This window comes from Anolis carolinensis, chromosome 1 (assembly GCF_035594765.1).
Source record: "Anolis carolinensis isolate JA03-04 chromosome 1, rAnoCar3.1.pri, whole genome shotgun sequence".
Classification (NCBI taxonomy): Eukaryota; Metazoa; Chordata; class Lepidosauria; order Squamata; family Dactyloidae; genus Anolis; species Anolis carolinensis.
In genome coordinates this window covers 300,523,832-300,543,209 of record NC_085841.1, presented here as the reverse complement: position 1 = coordinate 300,543,209, position 19,378 = coordinate 300,523,832, and the positions used below count along the sequence as shown (strand labels likewise).

The following is a 19,378-nucleotide window of genomic DNA, read 5'->3' as shown; positions in this document are numbered from 1 at the left end:
CTGGACACAGTAATAGAACAAATTTCAAGGGGGGAAACCTGGAATCCCTCAGATTTCTTCTAAATGAATTGTTGTGGGATCCATGCAATAATAAAGAAATATCTAAAGGTTTTTCTGAACCAAAATAGTCAAAGCTTCAGGCTACAAAATCTGATATTTAACTAAATAAAAAGCTTGCCAAGCTACCCATGTGGTATAGTGAGAACTGGCCCTGGTTGTCCTGTGTTGGCAAAGGAAACTAAACTGAAGATGAAACTTGCAAAAATGAATTTGATCATATGATTTTTTTTTGTTATGTGTGTATGGAATGTGTAACTAACTACCACCAGTATTCTTATCATGAAACAGGTGGCATGTTTTTTGGGTGGACCATTGCTTTTTACGTTGGCATCACTACAGCAAAATAAATTTAAAATAGAGGAGAAGGTTCATTGGCCTAGTAGTGAAGCTGTAAAACTAAACATTGTGTGTGTGCACATTTTTAAAATGATGCACAATCTCTTTTTAACTGCTATCCGGGCAACTTCAAAAGCATTTCTGGACTGATTACTACTGATGGACCAACCATCTTTGGTGATGGACTTGCCCTCAGTGATGTACAAACAGATCTTAGATAGCCAACTTACACAACCTTCTTCTCTCTCTCTTTGTTTGCTGGGGCATTTCTTCTGTCTATTATTTTTATTTCTTCTAAATGGGAGCCCCCGGTGGCACAGTAGATTAAACCTTTGTGCTGGCAGGACTGCTGACTTGAAGGATACCAGTTCGAATACCACCCGGGGAGAGCATGGATGGGCTTCCACTATCAGCTCTAGCTCCATGTGAGGACATGAGAGAAGCTTACCACAAGGATGGTAAAAACATGAAAACATCCGGGCATCCTCTGGGCAACGCCCTTGCAGACGGCCAATTCTCTCACATCAGAAGTGACTTGCAGTTTCTCAAGTCACTCCTGACATGAAAAAAATTATTCTGAATGTGTTACAAAGCTTTTGAAGTTAAGAAAAGTCCAGTCCCCAGTTTCTTTGCTGTCTTTCCTATTACATTTTTCTTGCTTCTTATTTTAAACAGCAGAGGCCTCTCTAGTGCCTTTTGTTGCAGAAACAACACTGGAAAAGTTATACAGTAGAGTCTCACTTATCCAAGCCTCTGGATTATCCAAGCCATTTTTGTAGTCAGTGTTTTCAATATATCATGATATTTTGGTGCTAAATTTGTAAATACAGTATTTACAACATAACATTACTGCGTATTGAACTACTTTTTCTGTCAAATTTGTTGTATAACATGATGTTTTGGTGCTTAATTTGTAAAATCATAACCTAATTTGATGTTTAATAGGCTTTTCCTTAATCCCTCCTTATTATCCAAGATATTCGCTTATCCAAGTTTCTGCCGGCCCATTTAGCTTGGATAAGTGAGACTCTACTGTATTTTGATTCCAGCTTCCAAATATTACAACCAGCATTGCCATGGCTGTGGAAGTTTAAGAGTTGTAGTCCCCAAAGTTATTTATCTAGACTCTGATTCTAAAGAATCAACTTTCTGTGTAAAACTGACTTGAGGGAGATATTGTCTTCACACCATTCAAATGTTGCTTCTGTTCCTTTTAATTTTGCAGGGTTTGGCAATTTATATCGGCCATCATTTTTTCTGGGGTTGCCATCATGGTAAGTGAGAAAAATATTCCCACACAAAGGTTGAGTGTTCAAAATCTAAAAATATAACAAAATCCCAAACCCAAAAAAAAAGTGCAATACCAAAGCCAAGTTCTAAAAATGTTCCCTCCTCAGTCACGCTTGGTATTTTGCCCTCAAGCTAGTGTTTTCCATTCTCCTCTGTCCCACTGCTATCTGTGGCAGCTGTTTCACTTCATTGGCTTTTAATCCCACTGTGAGATGGGGACACTGATCCAAGTCAGGACTTCAGCTTCCATTGGCAACAAGTGAGGCCCACCACGGCCATGCAGATAAGAATTGCCTATCTTCAAATGGACTGTTTTCCAGGTCCAAGGGTGGGCTTTTCTTTACTTTGAAGTTTATTTCTTGCCTTCAGGCCCTCATCTTTCCTGAGCAGCTCTACGATGCTGTCTTCGAAGAAGAATCAGTTAACAGTAAGATGCCAGTTCGTCTGTATGGAGGAGCCTTGCTTAGTAAGTAGTAGTTTTGTAGCCAAGAGAGGCAGTTTGTCCTAGTCTGAACAGATGGATGAATTCTAGAAGGATGGGACTGGATTTTTTTGGGTGTGGGGATAGCACTGCACATTAGTCTCCTTAGTCCTAGAAGGAGGCAACTTGTGGCCCTCTTAGTATAGTTAACCTGTAACTCATATTCTGTTCTATGAGGTTTGTTGGCTAAGGCTGTCCAACCCCATGATCAGACTGATAGAGTTCAATGAATTGTCAGAGGTTTTCATGGCCAGAATCACAGGATTGTTATGCATGACTATGTTCCAGAAGCCTTCTCTCCTGATGCTTCACCCACATCTATGGCAGGCATCCTCTATGGCAGGTATATACCTCATAACCTCTGAGGATGCCTGCCATAGATGTGAGCAAAACATCAGGAGAGAATGCTTCTGGAACATGGCCATACAGCCTGGAAAACACACAACAACCCTTATACAGTTTTATCTTTGAGATGTTGACATGTTATGTAACTGATAGCTCTGCAGATTGCCAAATTTACGGAAGATGGTAATGGCAGTTAGTTTTAATGTTTGATTTGCTCATCATGCTGTAGATTTTCTCTTTAGGTTAAAACAACGTTCTGATCCATGTTTTTGAAGTAGCCTGATTTATATGTAGAGAGACACTCTTCTTTTCATTCCTACCCGTTTCAGGGAAAAGAAGAGATGCAGTGTTCACATTCGTTTGCTATTGGCCTGCTTCATACTGACTTATGCATGCTACATTCCTCTTGCTGTTTTCAAAGTGGTTTGAGACAAGGTCTGGCTAAAGCCATTCTTCTCCTTATTGCGGTGGGTCAGAACAGACTTGAGTCTGGTAATTATGGACAATTCCAGTATAATCGTTTCTTGTGAGTTTGCAGCAGCCCCTGGTGATCACAAGTAGAAGTACAGCCATTCACAAATTCATAAGTAACATCGACTTTCTTGCAGCAAATTTTGCCTCTCCCACTTGAACCAGGGCTGCTGAAGGCTGCCTCATTCTGATTTGTACTCAACCCCCACTTATTTCTTTTCATCTCTCCATGTCAGCTTTGTCTGATTGTTTCTTCATTGGTGTGGTTTAACATATTCAGACAGTGCAAAAGAGATAGGAACTGAAAAACCAGTAGTGTGTCCCATTTCTTCTCCCAGAAGTTCTGGCAGGAGACAATATTAGTTCTGGCTTGAGCTCCTTCTGAAATGTCTGAAGAGGCTGGAGCTGTTGGGAATAAATCAGAGGTATGCTAAGTCATCTTCTCTACACCTGCATTGCGCTGCCCTGGTGTCAGTTCCTGCTGTATGTAGGAAGCAAAAAGAAGCCCAGCCAAAGCATGGCACAAAACATCTCAGGTAGTGGTTCTCAAACATTGGTCCTCCAAGTATTTTGGACTTCAACTCCCAGGAGCCCCAGCTAGCTTGGCCAATAGTCAGGAATTCTGAAAGCTGAATGAAAAACATCTGGAGGACCAAGATTTTTGCTCTATGGAATAGGGAATGTTATGCAAACCCCTAGAAAATGCTGTAATTGGGGGAGTGATTGCAGTGTAAGGAGGTTTTGGAGGAAAGGGTTCTGTTTATGTAGTGCACAATAATGGGAGAAGTACTTTTGGATATTACAGCATGATTTTAAATATGTACACCTCTATGTTTGTCTGTGTACAATGCATATCCAAGCTTCAAAATATTGATTTTTTTCTCATTTTATAAGTAAAGCTTTCAACAGCCCGAAGAACAAACTACATCTGTAAACACCTTCAAATTATTCTATCAATGCAGGATTCTCTGTTAGAAAATTCAGTGGAAAAAGGGTAGGAACATAATAGACCTTCTTTGCCTTTCCTCCGGACTTATTTTGCTTTAATCCCTATGATGGCAGAGCACATAACCTTATGCTTCTTCCCACCATTATGCATCAAAGGCCCCATGAGAGCAACATCTTAATTAGTTGTATTTGTTGAGGCCTGTGAAAAAAAGTGACCAAAGTATATGGACGGAGATGGGCCATGATAGGCACACAACTCAGAAAAGCTACTTTGTTGAACCACAGCTTCCAGGATGCCTCAGCCAACTTGGCCAGTGGTGTTGATGGCTAAAGGGTTGTGAAACTATACTTCAAAAAAACCAAACAAACCTTTTTTCCATGCTTAGTAATAAACATGATGAAATCCTCTCTTTAGCAGCATTCAAAATGCCTTGTGATAACAAAAGATAAGAGAGAGTCGCCTTATTAGATTTTCCACTTTCAGCAGCTTGAAAGGATTATATGCTACAGAAGGCCAGCTTGTGCTTATGTTCTTTGCTTTTCTCTTCTGAAGCAGCTGTGTCCTTGCCTTCTTTCTCACTTCTTCTTTAATTCTCCATTAGGTATCTCCCTCATCATGTGGAATGTTTTGTACACAGTTGAGAAGGCCATCATCCGTTGGACCCTGTTGTCAGAAGCATGTTACTTTGGTGTACAGTTCTTGGGTAAGCAGGCATCTGTAGTGAGTTGATGAAAAGAGAAAATCTGTAGATTGAAAAGCAATGTTTATTATTTACATTCAAATAGAAACAGAATTTTGGAAGAGACCACAAGGACCATCCTGTCCAACCTCCTGCCATGCAGGAAACCACAAAGTACTGCTGACAAGTGGCCATCCAGCCTCTTTTAAAAACCAGAGGAGGCAGCCTATACTGTTCAACAGTTCCCCACTTGACTCTCATAACAGTCACTTTACTCTCACAACAGAAGGCACCATGATTACCCTCTAAATGCCATGTCTTAGTGGTGATTAGAACTTGCATATTCTAAATCCCAGTCTAGCATTCTAACCACCAAACTAGTTCAGTATTGTTTTGGATCCAAAGTTTTACCAGTGATTTTATTGCATATAGTTTACCTGTACTGTGACGAAATCTATGTGATGATTAGAACTAGAACTAATATTTGGTCAGCACGAGAAGCCCTAAGCAACGGGCTTGTTTATCTTATGACACTTGTAAGTTGGCCATCATCATATTTAACTTCTGTTCTTGCTGTTATATGCCTTCAGGACAACATATACTTATGGTGACCCTATCCTAGGGTTTTCTTGGCAAGATTTCTTCAGAGGAGGTTTGCCATTGCCTTCTATAATGTGGCATTTCTCATGTAAGAAATATGCAGTTGTTTGTCCCAACTAGAATAGATTCATTACATCAGTGAAAACTCAGTAAGTTAATATTTATATAAATGCAAATGATACTATTTTTGGTAAGGCTGCGGGTGTTCCTGTACATTTTCCTAAGATCTGACAGGAGACAATACTAGTTGTGTCTTACAAAAACTTACAAGAGTCTTTGGGGGAAAAAATTGTGAAGTACATTTTTGCACAAATATACACTTTTGAACAAGTTACATTTTGAAGAAAAAACCCCTCAAATGTGAAAAATCTCACATTATAATGATAATGACAGTGATGGTGGAGTGAAGTTTCAGTGTGTTAAGGATGAAAAAAAAATCTGGCACTGCTATCCTTAGGAAGAAATGTTTAATTTGGAGGATTTCTACCCCTGGGAATAGTGGTATACAGAAAATCATTTGAAAGAAGAATAATGTCAAAGTCATTGTACCACCACCACAATGTCTGTTATTCACTATTCCTGAAAGACATATTCAGATCAAGATGGAAACACATCAACATACAGAAACCCTACAACTTATCTTATAAAGCTGCAGAGATAGGGAACATGTGGCCCTCCAGCTCTTGTTGAATTACAACTTTCCTTATCACTCACCACTTGGGTGTGTCCCCCATAGTTGCAGTTCAACATTTCTGGAGTCCCCCGTGTCCCCTTCCCCAGAACAGTATACCTACACAGCACAGGAATCCTCCAAGAACTGTAAGGAAGTCTTCCAGTCTTGTGAAAGGAGGTATCTTGTATCTTCCACAAAGCCCAAAGTCCAACATTTGACAAGAACTGGGGAGGAGCTGCCAGGTGCATTTCTGCTATCTAATCCCTGATCAGTTCCAGTAGTGCTTTCCATTTTGCTATGACTGTTTTTGAGCACCAAGTATAGTCTATTCCTTCTATCCTCCATGCTTAACAGCTTCCAGAATGATGTCTGTTTGAATTTAGTGCCTGAAGATTGTTTGGGCCTCCAGATATCTTGGACCACATTTTCCCCAGGCTGTTACTTTTGACAATGAATTCCATTGTCAACATAGTTAACACCTGAAAAGCTGGAGCCTCCCCATCTTTGCTTTAGATCTTTATTCCTTATCAAATCTCATACATTTCATGTTGACAGATGGAATCTTGTAGTTGAAAGCTGAACTGCTCTTTCCCACAACTTTGTGTGCCTGCAATGTTTCAGTAGTTGTTGAGCTTTTTGGGTTTGCAATACTTCATTCTCTATATAGAAAATGCAACATTCGGGAATGTTTTGCCAGTCTTCTGAAGTTTATAGTGACTTCTGCCAGAGGATTGGACTGGATGGCCCTTGTGGTCTCTTTCTATGATTCCATAATTCTAGAAATGGTCATCTGGTTTTCTTTGTAATCTCTTGCTTAGACAGGAAATGTTATTGGTTTATTTCATGCTAGTCCCAATCCCAGCCTCAGGAAGAAACCTCCCCACTCCATTCACTCCCAGCAGGTTGTTTCATGTACTGGTTTCAGGTGATGGGACTTGTAATCCAACCTTTCTGGGCAATGTCTCCTTGGCAAAAGCTAGCCTAGACCATTTGGATCCTACAAGCTTTGGTAGCAAGCAAGTTATTCTGTGTTTACAAATAAAATCCTAGAGGGTGGCAAAGCACTCGTTGTGTGTGTGAATGAATTTGCCCCTAATCTGCTTTCCTTGCCTTTCAGTTACTACAATCACACTGATTGAAAGTGGCCGAGCATCCACAGGAGCGATCCTCCTCCTCACCAGCCGGGTCATCTTTGTACTTATCAGCCTTTATTATTATTATCAAGTTGGACGCAGGCCCAAGAAAATCTAATCTCAAAGACTTCTGGGATGTGGGCGGGGCATGGGTAAAGGGGCTTGTCATCACTTTTACATTCTTTTTTTGGTACATTTTTATGTTTTGTCTTTCAAATTGGACTTTCGTATGGCATGCCTCGATGTATACATCCAGAACTAGTGTTTACTGCTACCACCAGAGATGAAAGAGGAGAGATCAAAGCCAGTCTGGAGACTGATGGAAGGCTAAAGTAGGCAAGAAAAGACACTGTGGGGCTATCAAGGGCTAATCAGATCTAGTGGTTGTGGGGGGATTCGTTTTACAGAGAAAAGTGGCACATGAACAAAGTGCAGGAGCATGTGAAAATGGAGTAGTCTATCAAAGTTGGATTCAAAGCACAAAGGCTGCCAAATAACCCTTGTGAATGCTGAACTGGCGGACAGCCGTGGCCTGCAGACTGAAAGCTGTGCTGACAGCCCTGAAAGAAGTGTCTTTCCCCAGAGAGAGCAAAGGAGAATTTTTTAAGGTGGCCAGATGAAAATATCTGGACCACCTTCTCCTACATGGACCAGTCCTTGTTCTGTACTTCCTGAGGGCTGCTTGTACTGGTTAATTTTTTCAGGTACCAGGCATTAAAGAATTCCCCACTCCATCTCATGATTCCAGATATAACATAAGGAAAGGGGAAACATGAGAGAGACCAAGAAAGAAATCATCTATTCACACCAATCATTAACACTAATGTGTGAATACAGGATATTAGAGATTGCTGCCCTTCATTCCCTTATACAGCAATGGAAAATACATTTTTATCTGTTTTGAAACACAATTATAGTTAAGAAGCCAAGGAAATTTCAGGAATGTGCTACTGTGAACAGTGGTCATATGTATTCCCTAGGCTAATTTAGTGCATACACTGCAGTGATGTTTGCATTGGCCCTTTGGGTTTAGTGATTGGTTCAGTCTTCTATGAGAAGAAATATTTGACTTACCTGTAAGATAGTACTTTCCATTATGAAGGGATAATCATATTTATGTAGGTTGCTACCATTTACTCCAATGGGCAGGAAATCCTTTTCTGAGAGTATCCACTATGGAGAGCATATGGAGAGCAAATTGGACTTTCTTATGGCATGCTTCAATGTATATATCCAGAACTGGTGTTTACAGTCCAATCAATATTTCAGCTTCTATTTTAGTGAGTTTTTCAGAATATGACATTTTGTCAGTTGCTGCTATCCTAATCCTCCTCCTTTATTGCCCCAAAAGCCTGTAAAGTTTAGTGACAAGGAAACCAGTTTGGGAGGCCCTTCCCTTTCCTGACTGTGTATATGAAATACTTCCCGAACACCAGCCTCTGACCCCCAGGGTTGGCAGGACATTTGGCTCATCACCACTGGAAATGACTCATCTTGCACATAAGAAAAATGTTTATTTTCCCAACAATGAAAAGAGGAGCATCCTTCTGTGGGACTTGTCAGGTGGATAGACTAAAGGCTGTGACCTATTATGACTTCACTATTTGCTATCCAAGGAAAAAGCATTCACTTTCCACTGTGTTGGGGCAGGTTAGGATCTTGAAAATTCAGATAGGCTGAGTCCTAAAGTCTTAACTGACCTTCCCAATAAGATATTAAAGTTTTCAGGCTGGAACAGTCTGATGTACTACTAGAGTGTCATCAAAAATGAGCCTCTATACTTGGCTCATTTTGGGATGGGTGTTGGCATCGCTCCCTCACCCACAGACACCAGAGTATCCCCTCAGTCTAATTCTGCTCAAAAGAACTGACAGAGAAGCTTTAGTGCTTCCCTACTCACTAATTCCTAATGCCCATGTGGCTTCCTGACACTCACAAGGGGTGGGGGAGGAGAGAGATGTATATGTTAAGGAAAGTTTAGAAGTTGAAGAGTAAGACAGATGGGATAGGATAAGCTATGGAAAGGAGTTAGGTTTTTAAAAAGTGAAAGGAAGGTTAGGAAAATAAAGATGAGTCAAGTGGAATTGCATCCTTATATTTCCTAACTGGAACTCTCAGAAAAGATTTTTGTGTACCTCCCTTTTGGTGTTAATGGGAGCACCAACTCATATGTGGATCATCCTCACTTCACTGCTGGTAAATGGAAGTGTTCTTGAAAGCAAATGAATATACGTTAGATTCTCAGAAATTGGAAAAGTTAATTTTTGAACTATAACTGCAATATACTCCAGCACGAAAACTGATTTTTCTAGGCTCTGTTGATTTCTGTGTTATGTCATTAGATTGTTGGAATGCTCCCTCAGCAGGAATGCTGTCTTCCATTAGTTGTATTGCGTGACTGAATGCATCCTCTTTTAAACTTTAGCTTGAGAAAAAGGATTGCATAAGGATTTCTTGCTCTCCACCTCACTTTTGCTCCTGTGTGGACAGGAAGGCCATACAATCCCCTGCTCAGATTAGCTGTGCTGAGTAGGAAGAGTCATTCAGCCAAGCGATCTGTGTGCTCTTCCCGTGTTTGTCCATTTTGAATAGCATCCCAAACCTTTGTGATTATCATTGTTTATTATTTTTTATAATTCTGTCACTTAACCAAAATAGATCGGGATTAGCATATTAAAATTTCCAATGATACCTAGTTCTTTGAATCCACTGTTATTTATTACACTTTTCTAAAATAATAAATGATATTAGAATAGTTTAGAATAGATTGTGGGGATTTTTGAGGTGTTGTCATTAAGTCCAGGTTGCTGGTGAGTTTTTCCCAGACTTTCAGTGTGGTCAAGAGGCAAACAATCCAGCACTTGAGATTGCATGTCTTTATCTCTCTCCCATCCTTCAATTCTCTGCCAGTAACAAGTGAAATTGGAAAGTGCTTATTATCCCCTTGTAAGCTACAAACTTAGAACAGAGCAAACCTACTATGTGCCATTTGAGGCTTTGCTCCAGAATTTTGTCTTCTAGGGTTTTTAAAAAATATAAACTTTTAATACAAACTTTAGAGCTTCCTGTCTTCTCCCTTTAAATTTACACCCCACCATAGTTTTTGTGTGTATCACCTGAGACCAGGAGAACTGTATCTTTTGATGTGGATTTGAGGGCTTTCATCAAGACAAGACCACACAACGTGGGCCAAAATGCAACAAAACCAGAGCAATTGGACATGGCTTGCTTTGTGCTGGGACACAGAACTTTACCTAGGGAGGATTTATAACAAGCTGACTGTGCTTACTGTTTAAAATCACGGCAACACCCTTATACCCTTGGCAACAACAGCATTGTATTTGGAAAGCCAAAGGAATGTTCCATCGACAGTTGGCAATGTCTGCTGGCTTTTGGCTGCAGTGAATCTCTTCCATGAAAGACTGCCTCGTCTATCTTCTTTTTGGCATTTATCAGACATTTGCATGAACTTGGACTACTATGTGCATCAAGTGAATGGCCATGTGAAGACCACACATCAAGTGGGAATCCTCAAATTGTCTTGAACTTTTGATAAATGTAGTGATTCAAGTGTAGACTTTAGAATCCAAGAATAGTGACTAAGAGTCCAGTGTGAGGTTAAACTCCTCCACAGCAGCAAATTTTGTTTATGCTTACATTGAAGTGTCACACACCATTCTTGGTCTCTGGAAAAGATGGTCAGTACACTATGTTAAATCAGTATGATTTTCAGCAATTACTCTCTGGCTTTGATCATTTTGTTCCAAGGATGGGGTTGTTGCCTTGTCTGTTTCAGGCAGATGTCAACTGCAGAAAGTAACTAATCTGTTCAGAGTTGCTCTTACCTGATGTCCAAAATCTGTAGTTGAGTGTTGCAGAGTAGTTGAGAATAATAATTGTTTAAAATTACAACCTTGGGCCTTTCTTTCTTTAATCCTACCTTTTGCTAACCAATTTTAGTTAAAAGAGAAAACAGAAGCATCCATGTGACTGTTTGCCCAACATTTGCTTCTGAAAGTTGCAGAGTGGAATCACATGCAGCTGTCCACACTGCGCTTATCGCTTTGTCCATCATCATCCCACCAATTTACTGCAAGTGGGAAAGTAATAATATTTGCCAAAGTCAAGGTGGACAAAGAGTGTCTCTGGGGCCATAAACTGTTTTTGTAGTTCAACTCTGTGTCTTTCCCAGAATCCTACAAGGGAAAATACTTATAAAGAGCTTGCTTCCTGCTCTCCTGCTACTCTGTTTTAAAACCTATAAGTAGACTTCAAACCTCTTCTGTTCTGGGCATGTTATGTTCAATGATTCCATAGATTCAGTGGCTCCTGAGCCTACTGAAGTTGCCTAACATGGAGCTAAGGTGAGAAAATGTTGTTACAACTGCTCTAAGGAAAGATGTCTTTGTAGCAATTGATTAGATGAATAATAGGGTAACAGTCTAATAAGGGATTGATAAAATCCCCTACATGCTTATTAAAGATAGTAGACTCAAGGTAGATTCTATAAACCAGCTTTCCCCTAAAACCAAAAAATATGTTAAGGAAAATGCTGCATTTTTGGACTGATTTTTTTTTAAAGGTAGTCAAATGCAATAGATTTTTGTGGTTAGCATCTCATGGCTTCATGTATTGTTTCAAAACCTGACTGTTTAAATACATCTTTTATGGTTCAACTTCATAATCTAGAAAAAAAATCAAAACAAAAATAGGTTGCAGGCTGATTGTATCCTATTTCCCGTTCTTAATACAACCAGTCTTTGGTATTATGGCTTTATGTAAAATTCACTCTTTTTATTTAAATATACAATTACCCCTTTGAAAAAAGGTCTGGTTAATTTAAAATATTCACACACACACACTCATAGATTGTGAAAAGTAAAAGCTACTTGGATGTCACAGTGTCTTTATTTTTAATCTTTATAATTTTTTTAAAGAAATGCACACAGAAACTGTGCAAAATGCTTAAGAGTAGTGTTCTGTTTTACATTACAAAAACCCTCTTTCAATATAAAAAAGCATTACAATAGGGAATACAAGTTAAATTAGCTCTAGTTTTCTAATAAAAGGAACATTTAAAATAGATTTCAACATTTATTTGACAAGTAGTTTGTTTCTCAACCACTTGCAGAAGTGTCAACAACAGACAACGGAAGGGAACGGGCAAATTTGGGTTCACAAACACAAAACCAGAAGATGGACACAATTCCAGTGTAAAGCCCTCCTTTACAAGCACCACTTCAAAAAAACTGTGCAAGACTTTCTAATGACTCACACAGAGGGGCCTGGGCCAGAGAATGTCATGCTAGAATGTGTCCCTTCTCTCTAAAAGTATTGGACACAAAAGGTGCATCAAGCTCTTGCTTGTTGCTTTGAAACAGCACTAGGAAATAACACCCTGATTGACACTTTTGATAGTCAGTCCATATTTGGGAGTTTAATTTGTTTTACTAGGAAATGAAGTTTCTTTCAAGCCAGTATATTCAGCATTGCAGCCCATCATTCTAATCCTGAAATTAGGAACATGCTTCCTTCAAAAGGTTTGGAGTGCATATATGATGAGTTTGTAAATGAACCAGTTGCAAAATGAATCCTTTTACACCATGAAAGAGCTAGGAGTATTTTTAGCTGTGCATTTTGTTAAAACATGGTCTAAATTAAACTGCTATTTCCAAATTAAGTAGAGCCACTTAATCAACGGGTGAATAGAAAATCAATGTATATATAAATCCTGTTGAATAATTGGCCGTACTCTAGTTGGGACTAGCAACTGTGTCTAATAGTTCAAAGGTCTTATGCTCAATAACATCTGGAATACATTTCATACCTTTTTCCTCAAGAGCTTCCTTCCCACTGTTGGAAGGCATCAGTAGTTGTGAAGAGATTTCTTAAATGTTGCTTCTTCCACTTATGACAAGACCTCTGGAGCACCAACTATTAAATAGCAGGAAATGATAACATTGATAACATTCAGTGACAGTGAAACTATCTTTTTTCCTCTATCCAACCTGTGATGGTATCGCTTTGTTGTGAGTGTGGAGGTGACAACAAGGTAGAGATGGTGGCCTGAATCCTTTGGGGTCTTATATCTTCATGAATGGAATTAGAATTGTAAAATTACATAATATTTAGGTCCAGTTGAGAGCTGCAGTTGCATTACCACATAGCAGATGTGGCAAAGTGTTAATGTTGGGACGCACACACATCAGTTGCTTTTGCCAGTGTCGCATTATGCACCTTTGTAATTCAATAAAAGGGTTCTGCAATGTAGCTAGGTATATATAAAGCTATGTAATGTAGCAGGTCATACACGATTTTGGAAAATATTTGTAACACAGGCTTGTACATCGAACATTTTTAAAGTAACTAAAATGAAAGCCAGTATGGTTTGAATCTTGGACTAAAATACTAGGAGACCAGGTCTGTAATCCCCATTCATCCATGAACTGGATGAATGATACTGGATGATCTTCGGCAAGTCACTTTCTCAGTCTCAGGAAAAGGCAAAGGAAGCTGCTTGAACAAATTTCATTAGAGTTGCCATAAGTCAGAAATTACTTGAAAGCACACAACAATAAAAATGAATGGTTACTGTTGAGAAAAGCATAGATACAATATCTTTTTAAAAAAGTAACTATGAAGTTTTCCACTTTGGGAACCTTGAAACCCTTAACAGGTTTTAGAAAGTAACTTCTCAAGCTATTCCCCTCTTTTCTGTTATAATTATTACTCAAAGTGGGATTAGACCCACTTCAATTTTGAGAAGGCATGGTATTCACTTAGGTGAGAGTTACAGCAATGGCTAAGTACCTCAGGCACACAGCAGGACATCCCAGGTTCAATTCCTTACAGAAGGTGTGGGCAACCTGTGGCCTTCCAGATAGTGAAGGATTGCAATTTCCAAGATCCTTCAGCTTTTACTATGTTAAGAGTTGTTGTCCTTCATCTGGAAGGCCACAAGTTATCCAATCACATGTTACAGAATCATAGGCAACTGGACAATATAATTATTTGGCATGTGGCTTTGCCTCCAGATTTTGCTGTAATAAGACCATGATTTGAATCTTTCCTCACTAGGTTGTGTTGGACTAATCCATCCTATGATAGTCTATTAGGTTCTTTCAGATATACTCACATGGCAAATTCTAACACTACAGGTAATTCATTCTTGAGTAGCTACCTGTCATGATTATATTTCATATGTATGAAGAATTCCATGACAATAGTTGTTCAGAACAAAACAAGGACATTATCAGCACATGTAGCATGTATTTTTTCCGGTGATGTCTTCCACACATTTCCCTTGCGGTAGAATTGTGCAGTACTTAACTAAAGGCACAATTTTAATTGAAGAGACTGTCAAGAGCTATATGAAGATTTAGCTGAGAATTCTTCAATTAATCAAATATTCAGCATGATTTGGCATTATGGGTTTTTTTTTTAATTCTTACTGTTCTACTTTATATCAGTTTTGAGAAAGATTGCTCACTAACATGCTCTCTGTGCATCTCATAAACTGCTCTCCATAAATTGATGTTCTTATATGTTACTCTTGGATACAATGTCTATCATTTGTCCCTGGTAGAGCCTAAGTCACCTTGATTTGTCAGTTTGCATTTCTAACTGCAGTGTAGTCAGAGTATTGCTTTCATGGTGGTTTACATCTCCATAAGGCTCTCACAGCAAAGATACCCAGGACCTACTGAAGCCTTCATTCTGCTGCCAAGGTCTATTGATTGGGGATTGTTTCATCAAGCTATATTTAACCATCGAAATAACACATAACTGAAACTACAGCTTGACTTCAGAGGAGGAAAAAAGACCTTGGTGAAGGTATGTTATGTTATTCCATTCCACTCAGTTCATTCTCGAGTTGCTGAAACTTCTAAGTAAGAATTGCTGACAAGCAGAAGCAATGCCACAAGAGACATAAATGAAATTGTGCAAAGGGTAACTGCAAATAAGTTTCTCACTGTTTCCTTGCTTTCTGGGGGATCCCCCCCCCCGACATAGCTGAAAGGCACAGTAAAACATGAACACAACAAGCTTCTCAACAGCTACAAAAGTTGAAAATAGTCAACATATTTAGCACATAACATGGTTGCGACAAGACAATCTAAAGCCTCGAAACAGGCCAAAAAAAAATCTTCCTCAGGGTGACAGCACCAACAACTCTAGATGGTAACAATCCTTCTCACAAAAGTGAGGACGTCCATAGCAGAACTGTCTTGAGTCCTTCTCTCAGAACACTAAACAGGAAACTCATTGTGACAAAAGAAAAACTATGTACTAAATAGCTGGTTCCCTCACAGCCCCTTTCTGGCCTTGAAAAGTTATTCCTCCTCTTTTCCAACACAGTAGGTCTCACACTATTTTGTAAGATTCCAGATGAAGACAGTATCTTTTCCTAGTGATTCAAGAAATGTTTGTATTGCCTGGGTTTTTCATAAGTGATGATTTCATCTCCATCTTGGCTGAGTACTTGAAAGTCAGGCTCAAAGCAGTTCCTTTCTCTCTGGCTGCCTAAAACGAGGCAAACATGTCACAAAGCTTTGGCTGAGCAGTTTCTTAAGATGCCGAATATCAATTGTGTTCCTAAGGTGATCTTCTGTATCAATTGATACATGAAGAGATATGAATTCCATACACCTTCCTGCTTCATAAAGACCAGCAGAGTTCATACCATCTGTGTTTTCCAGGCTCTCAGTGCAACCCATTCTGTGTGGCTTCTGATGAAGGACTCTCCTTGGAGAAGACAATGTAACGTCCAGCACCTCAAAGTTCCAGCCCCTGAAGTACAATCCTTTTGGTCATCCATATATTACAATCCTTCCCCCCACTCTATTAACCAAAAATATAAAGTTGTTTTTCTTTCCTGTCTTCATGTGGTTGGAAATTTCTCAGCTGCTCCTGGAACACTTCTTACTGTATCCCTCGAAAGAGGCACATGGCAAAAATCATAGCAAAGAGCTATATAAAAAAAATCAGAAATAAGAACAGTCAACCACAGTGAGTGCAGAAAAACTCAGCTAGTCTTAGCTATGATTCAGTATGAGTGGAAGCATAACAATAACAATAACAATGACAACAAAAATAGAACCAGGGCAAATTTTAAACAGGATGACAATATATTCATTTTGCCTTTAGTTGGTATGGTTAAAAGTGAACATTCCTCCACCAAATTGATATTTGGGCAGCAAAGGCATGGGATTCTTTGTTCTTACACTCCTTTACATCGACTTGTCTGTGAATCATACCAATGGATGATAAAGGTAGTATCACCTTAATGTTAGTGGCCACCCTGTGGTGTAAAGCTTATAATATTTAAATTAAAGCTCCATGTCACAGTACCCGTGAAACACTGCTAATGATTTTTCTCTCTTTGATGGAAGATTGTTACTTTATCTGCCACATCTGCCGCTTTCTTTTATTCCAGTTTCTGTACCTTTGATCTTTTCATTCAGATCTAATTAAATCAAAATGAATGTGTGAGCTAAGTTTGACTGTCCTAGTCATCAAGTTTAAATTGGTTTTCTCAGCATTACAATTTTGTAAGTCTGCCTTATGACACTGCAGTTCCCTTGCATGGGTCATTGCATACTCTATGACTAAAACTTTTTCCCCAATGTACCACTTAAGCCTCTTGATGCCCTCCCCCAACACAGCCATTTCTGAGTTGCCATTGCAGATATGGGAGAGGGGTGATCCATGACTCACCCAGCCCTCTTCCTGTACCTAGTTGTGCTATGAAAGGCCAGTGAATGGCCATGTTGGGGTGGGGGAGTGACATAAAATGGTATGGTTTGAGGGAGGTAACACTGAGAGACATGCCACATTTTCCAGTGCAGGAACCTAATAAATAATAATAATAATAATAATAATAATAATAATAATAATAATAATTTGCTTATATTCTGCTCCATCTCCCTGAGGAGACTCGGAGGGGCTTACAGCAAACTGAATAATACAACAAAAATAAACAATAATAAAACAAATAACCAATTTAAATTAAATAAAAAAGCAATAAAACAAAATTAATAAAAGTGAACCAAAACATATTAAATTAACACACACCATCCATAAATAAATAAATAGGGATTGCATTATTTAAAAACAATTCGAATATCTCAGCCACTGCTCTGGTTGATGGAACCAGTGAAGTCCAGTCAAGAAATTTAATTCCATTTTAATCCTCCAACCGTTCTGTATTATTATGTTTAACCATGATCAAAAGCCTGTTTATAAAGCCAGATTTTCAGTTCCTTCTGGAATGTTAAAAAAGTGTATCTCCCTGGTCTCCCTGGGAAGGGTGTTCCAGAGCCAGGGGGCCACTACTGAGAAGGTCCTCTCCCTTGTCACTAACAACCACGCTTGCGACAGAGGAGGGCCTCCTTGGCAGATCTTAAGGCCTGGACAGGTTCATAGAGAGAGATGTGGTTGCATAAATAGGCTAGATCTGAACCATATAAGGTGTCGTAGATAATGCCTTCTTAACTCATACTTTGTAGCTGTATTCATATGTAGTGTTTATGCATGGGCAGCAAAGATGCACAACTCAATCCCATCCCAATGCCCTGCATGCCACGGCTTCTTATCTCTATATACCCTCTATATACCATAAGTTTGACATGGACATCTGCATGAAGAAAGTCTGGAGAACATGGCCAATAACTGTCATATAGGATTCTAGCCATGATTGTTTAAAAGGCAATATAGAACAAATCCCTATGGGATAATACTGCAGGCCTGTAGGAAAAAAGCTACTGAATTGACAAGTTATTGAACATATCAATGTCTTTCTAAATCAATGGTTCTCAACCTGTGGGTTTCCAGATGTTTTGTCCTTCAACTCCCAGAAATCCTAAAAGCTGGTAAACTGGCTGGAATGTCTGGGAGTTATAGGCCAAAACACCTGGGGACCCACAGGTTGAGAACCACTGTTCTAAATGAACGTGTGTGTGCACGCGCGCATATGTGTGTGTGTGTGTGTGTGTGTGTGTGTGTGTGTGTGATTTCATATTTTCAAATCAAATAAATATTCGGAATAAATTTCAGTTCTACAAAAAGAACAAGGATGGAATATAAATTCATCAATTTCCCAACTGGGGTCCTGACAGCTTGCGAAACATGCCATATTAAAAATTATCACAAATTATAGGAACTTTTTTTGTTCCTGGCATAAGATAAACTGCATGTTTGAGAACTGTGAAAGAGTTTGAGAAACTCAATTTTCCTATGCACAGAAAGTTGCACAGCTTTCCTCACCCCTTGCCAAACTCTGTTGCTACCCTTCTCTAGAGTAGATCTACTGTATTAATGGAAATTACTTACGTGTTGACTCACTATTCAACAACTGATTGAATGTGAAGACTTTATTTGGAACTGTCTAACAGAATGCTATTCACAATTTTTCACTATAGAATGCATTTGGGAAAAGTGTAAAAATGCAAAAAAAATTTGTATGCTGTAATGCTATAGAAACAACACAGCAAAGACTACTGCCTTTTCCCATCTGAAAGTTTCACAGCCAAAATGTTATGAAACTCAGGCTGACGTGGTTTTGTTGTGCAACATTCTCTCTATGTAAACAACAACAGACATAACAAACTTGAACAACACATACACACATAGCTGTCTGGAAATGGTTTCTTTTGCACACACTCCAAAATATGAATATTTTTCAATATAAAAAGACACATTGTTCTCGAAAATGGTTTCTTTTGCATACACACTCCAAAATATGAATATCTTTCAATATAAAAAGACACATTTTGGGGGGGGGGGAAGCTGTCCAGTTTTTGTGGAAATGCTGCACAGTTTTTCATCATTGTGGAGATAGGGGTGGAATTCCTGAGTGTTTCGAAGTTAAAATTTAAAAAATGCAAAACCATTCGATTTTTCTGACATCCATTGGGACTTTGAAAACTGAGAATGACTGTGTGATCAAAATCTGATGTATTTGTTGCTTACACCAGAGGGCAGTACAGGATATTTTTCCATGCCCTTGTATATTATTTTATTTTGTTACATTTGTAGTTTGTAGATAATATATAAACTTTACACTAGAAGTTGAAGATGAGAGCAAGCCAGCAGGCAAGCATCTTGCATCCCAAAGTTTACCATACCTCAATGGCTAAAACACCAATGGCAAGAGCTCCTGCAAGGTACACATAAGTCTCGAAGGAATTCAGTATCACAGTGTAGCAGCCCTGGGGAAAAAAGGAAATCGCATGAAAAAAACTTTTCATTCAAAGATCAAAATATTGTTAAACAAGTGGGAAACATCAACATTCTATTCATTCAATGAAGCTACTCTGTTTCAGACCGACAACAACAAGGCTTTCATGGCCGGAATCACTGG

At 39.0% G+C, this 19,378-nt stretch overlaps 2 protein-coding genes across 7 annotated transcripts in view; one reads left to right on the top strand and one right to left on the bottom strand.

The window, feature by feature from the left end:
* The window catches only part of tp53i11 (tumor protein p53 inducible protein 11), a 70,465-nt gene extending 60,753 nt beyond the window's left edge, over positions 1–9,712 (top strand). For all 3 annotated transcript variants that reach the window (XM_062967925.1, XM_003214627.4, XM_008105513.3), the window contains 4 exons: positions 1,622–1,670; positions 2,056–2,152; positions 4,534–4,635; positions 7,002–9,712. In XM_062967925.1, coding sequence (XP_062823995.1) covers positions 1,622–1,670; positions 2,056–2,152; positions 4,534–4,635; positions 7,002–7,135 — 382 coding nt within the window. In that variant the 3' untranslated portion in view covers positions 7,136–9,712. The remainder of the gene's footprint in view (positions 1–1,621; positions 1,671–2,055; positions 2,153–4,533; positions 4,636–7,001) is intronic.
* A 2,194-nt stretch (positions 9,713–11,906) lies between these two features.
* The window catches only part of tspan18 (tetraspanin 18), a 225,094-nt gene continuing 217,622 nt past the window's right edge, over positions 11,907–19,378 (bottom strand). For all 4 annotated transcript variants that reach the window (XM_062967924.1, XM_008105496.3, XM_016992408.2 and 1 more), the window contains 2 exons: positions 19,143–19,226; positions 11,907–15,987 (listed from right to left, as the gene is read on the bottom strand). In XM_062967924.1, coding sequence (XP_062823994.1) covers positions 15,940–15,987; positions 19,143–19,226 — 132 coding nt within the window. In that variant the 3' untranslated portion in view covers positions 11,907–15,939. The remainder of the gene's footprint in view (positions 15,988–19,142; positions 19,227–19,378) is intronic.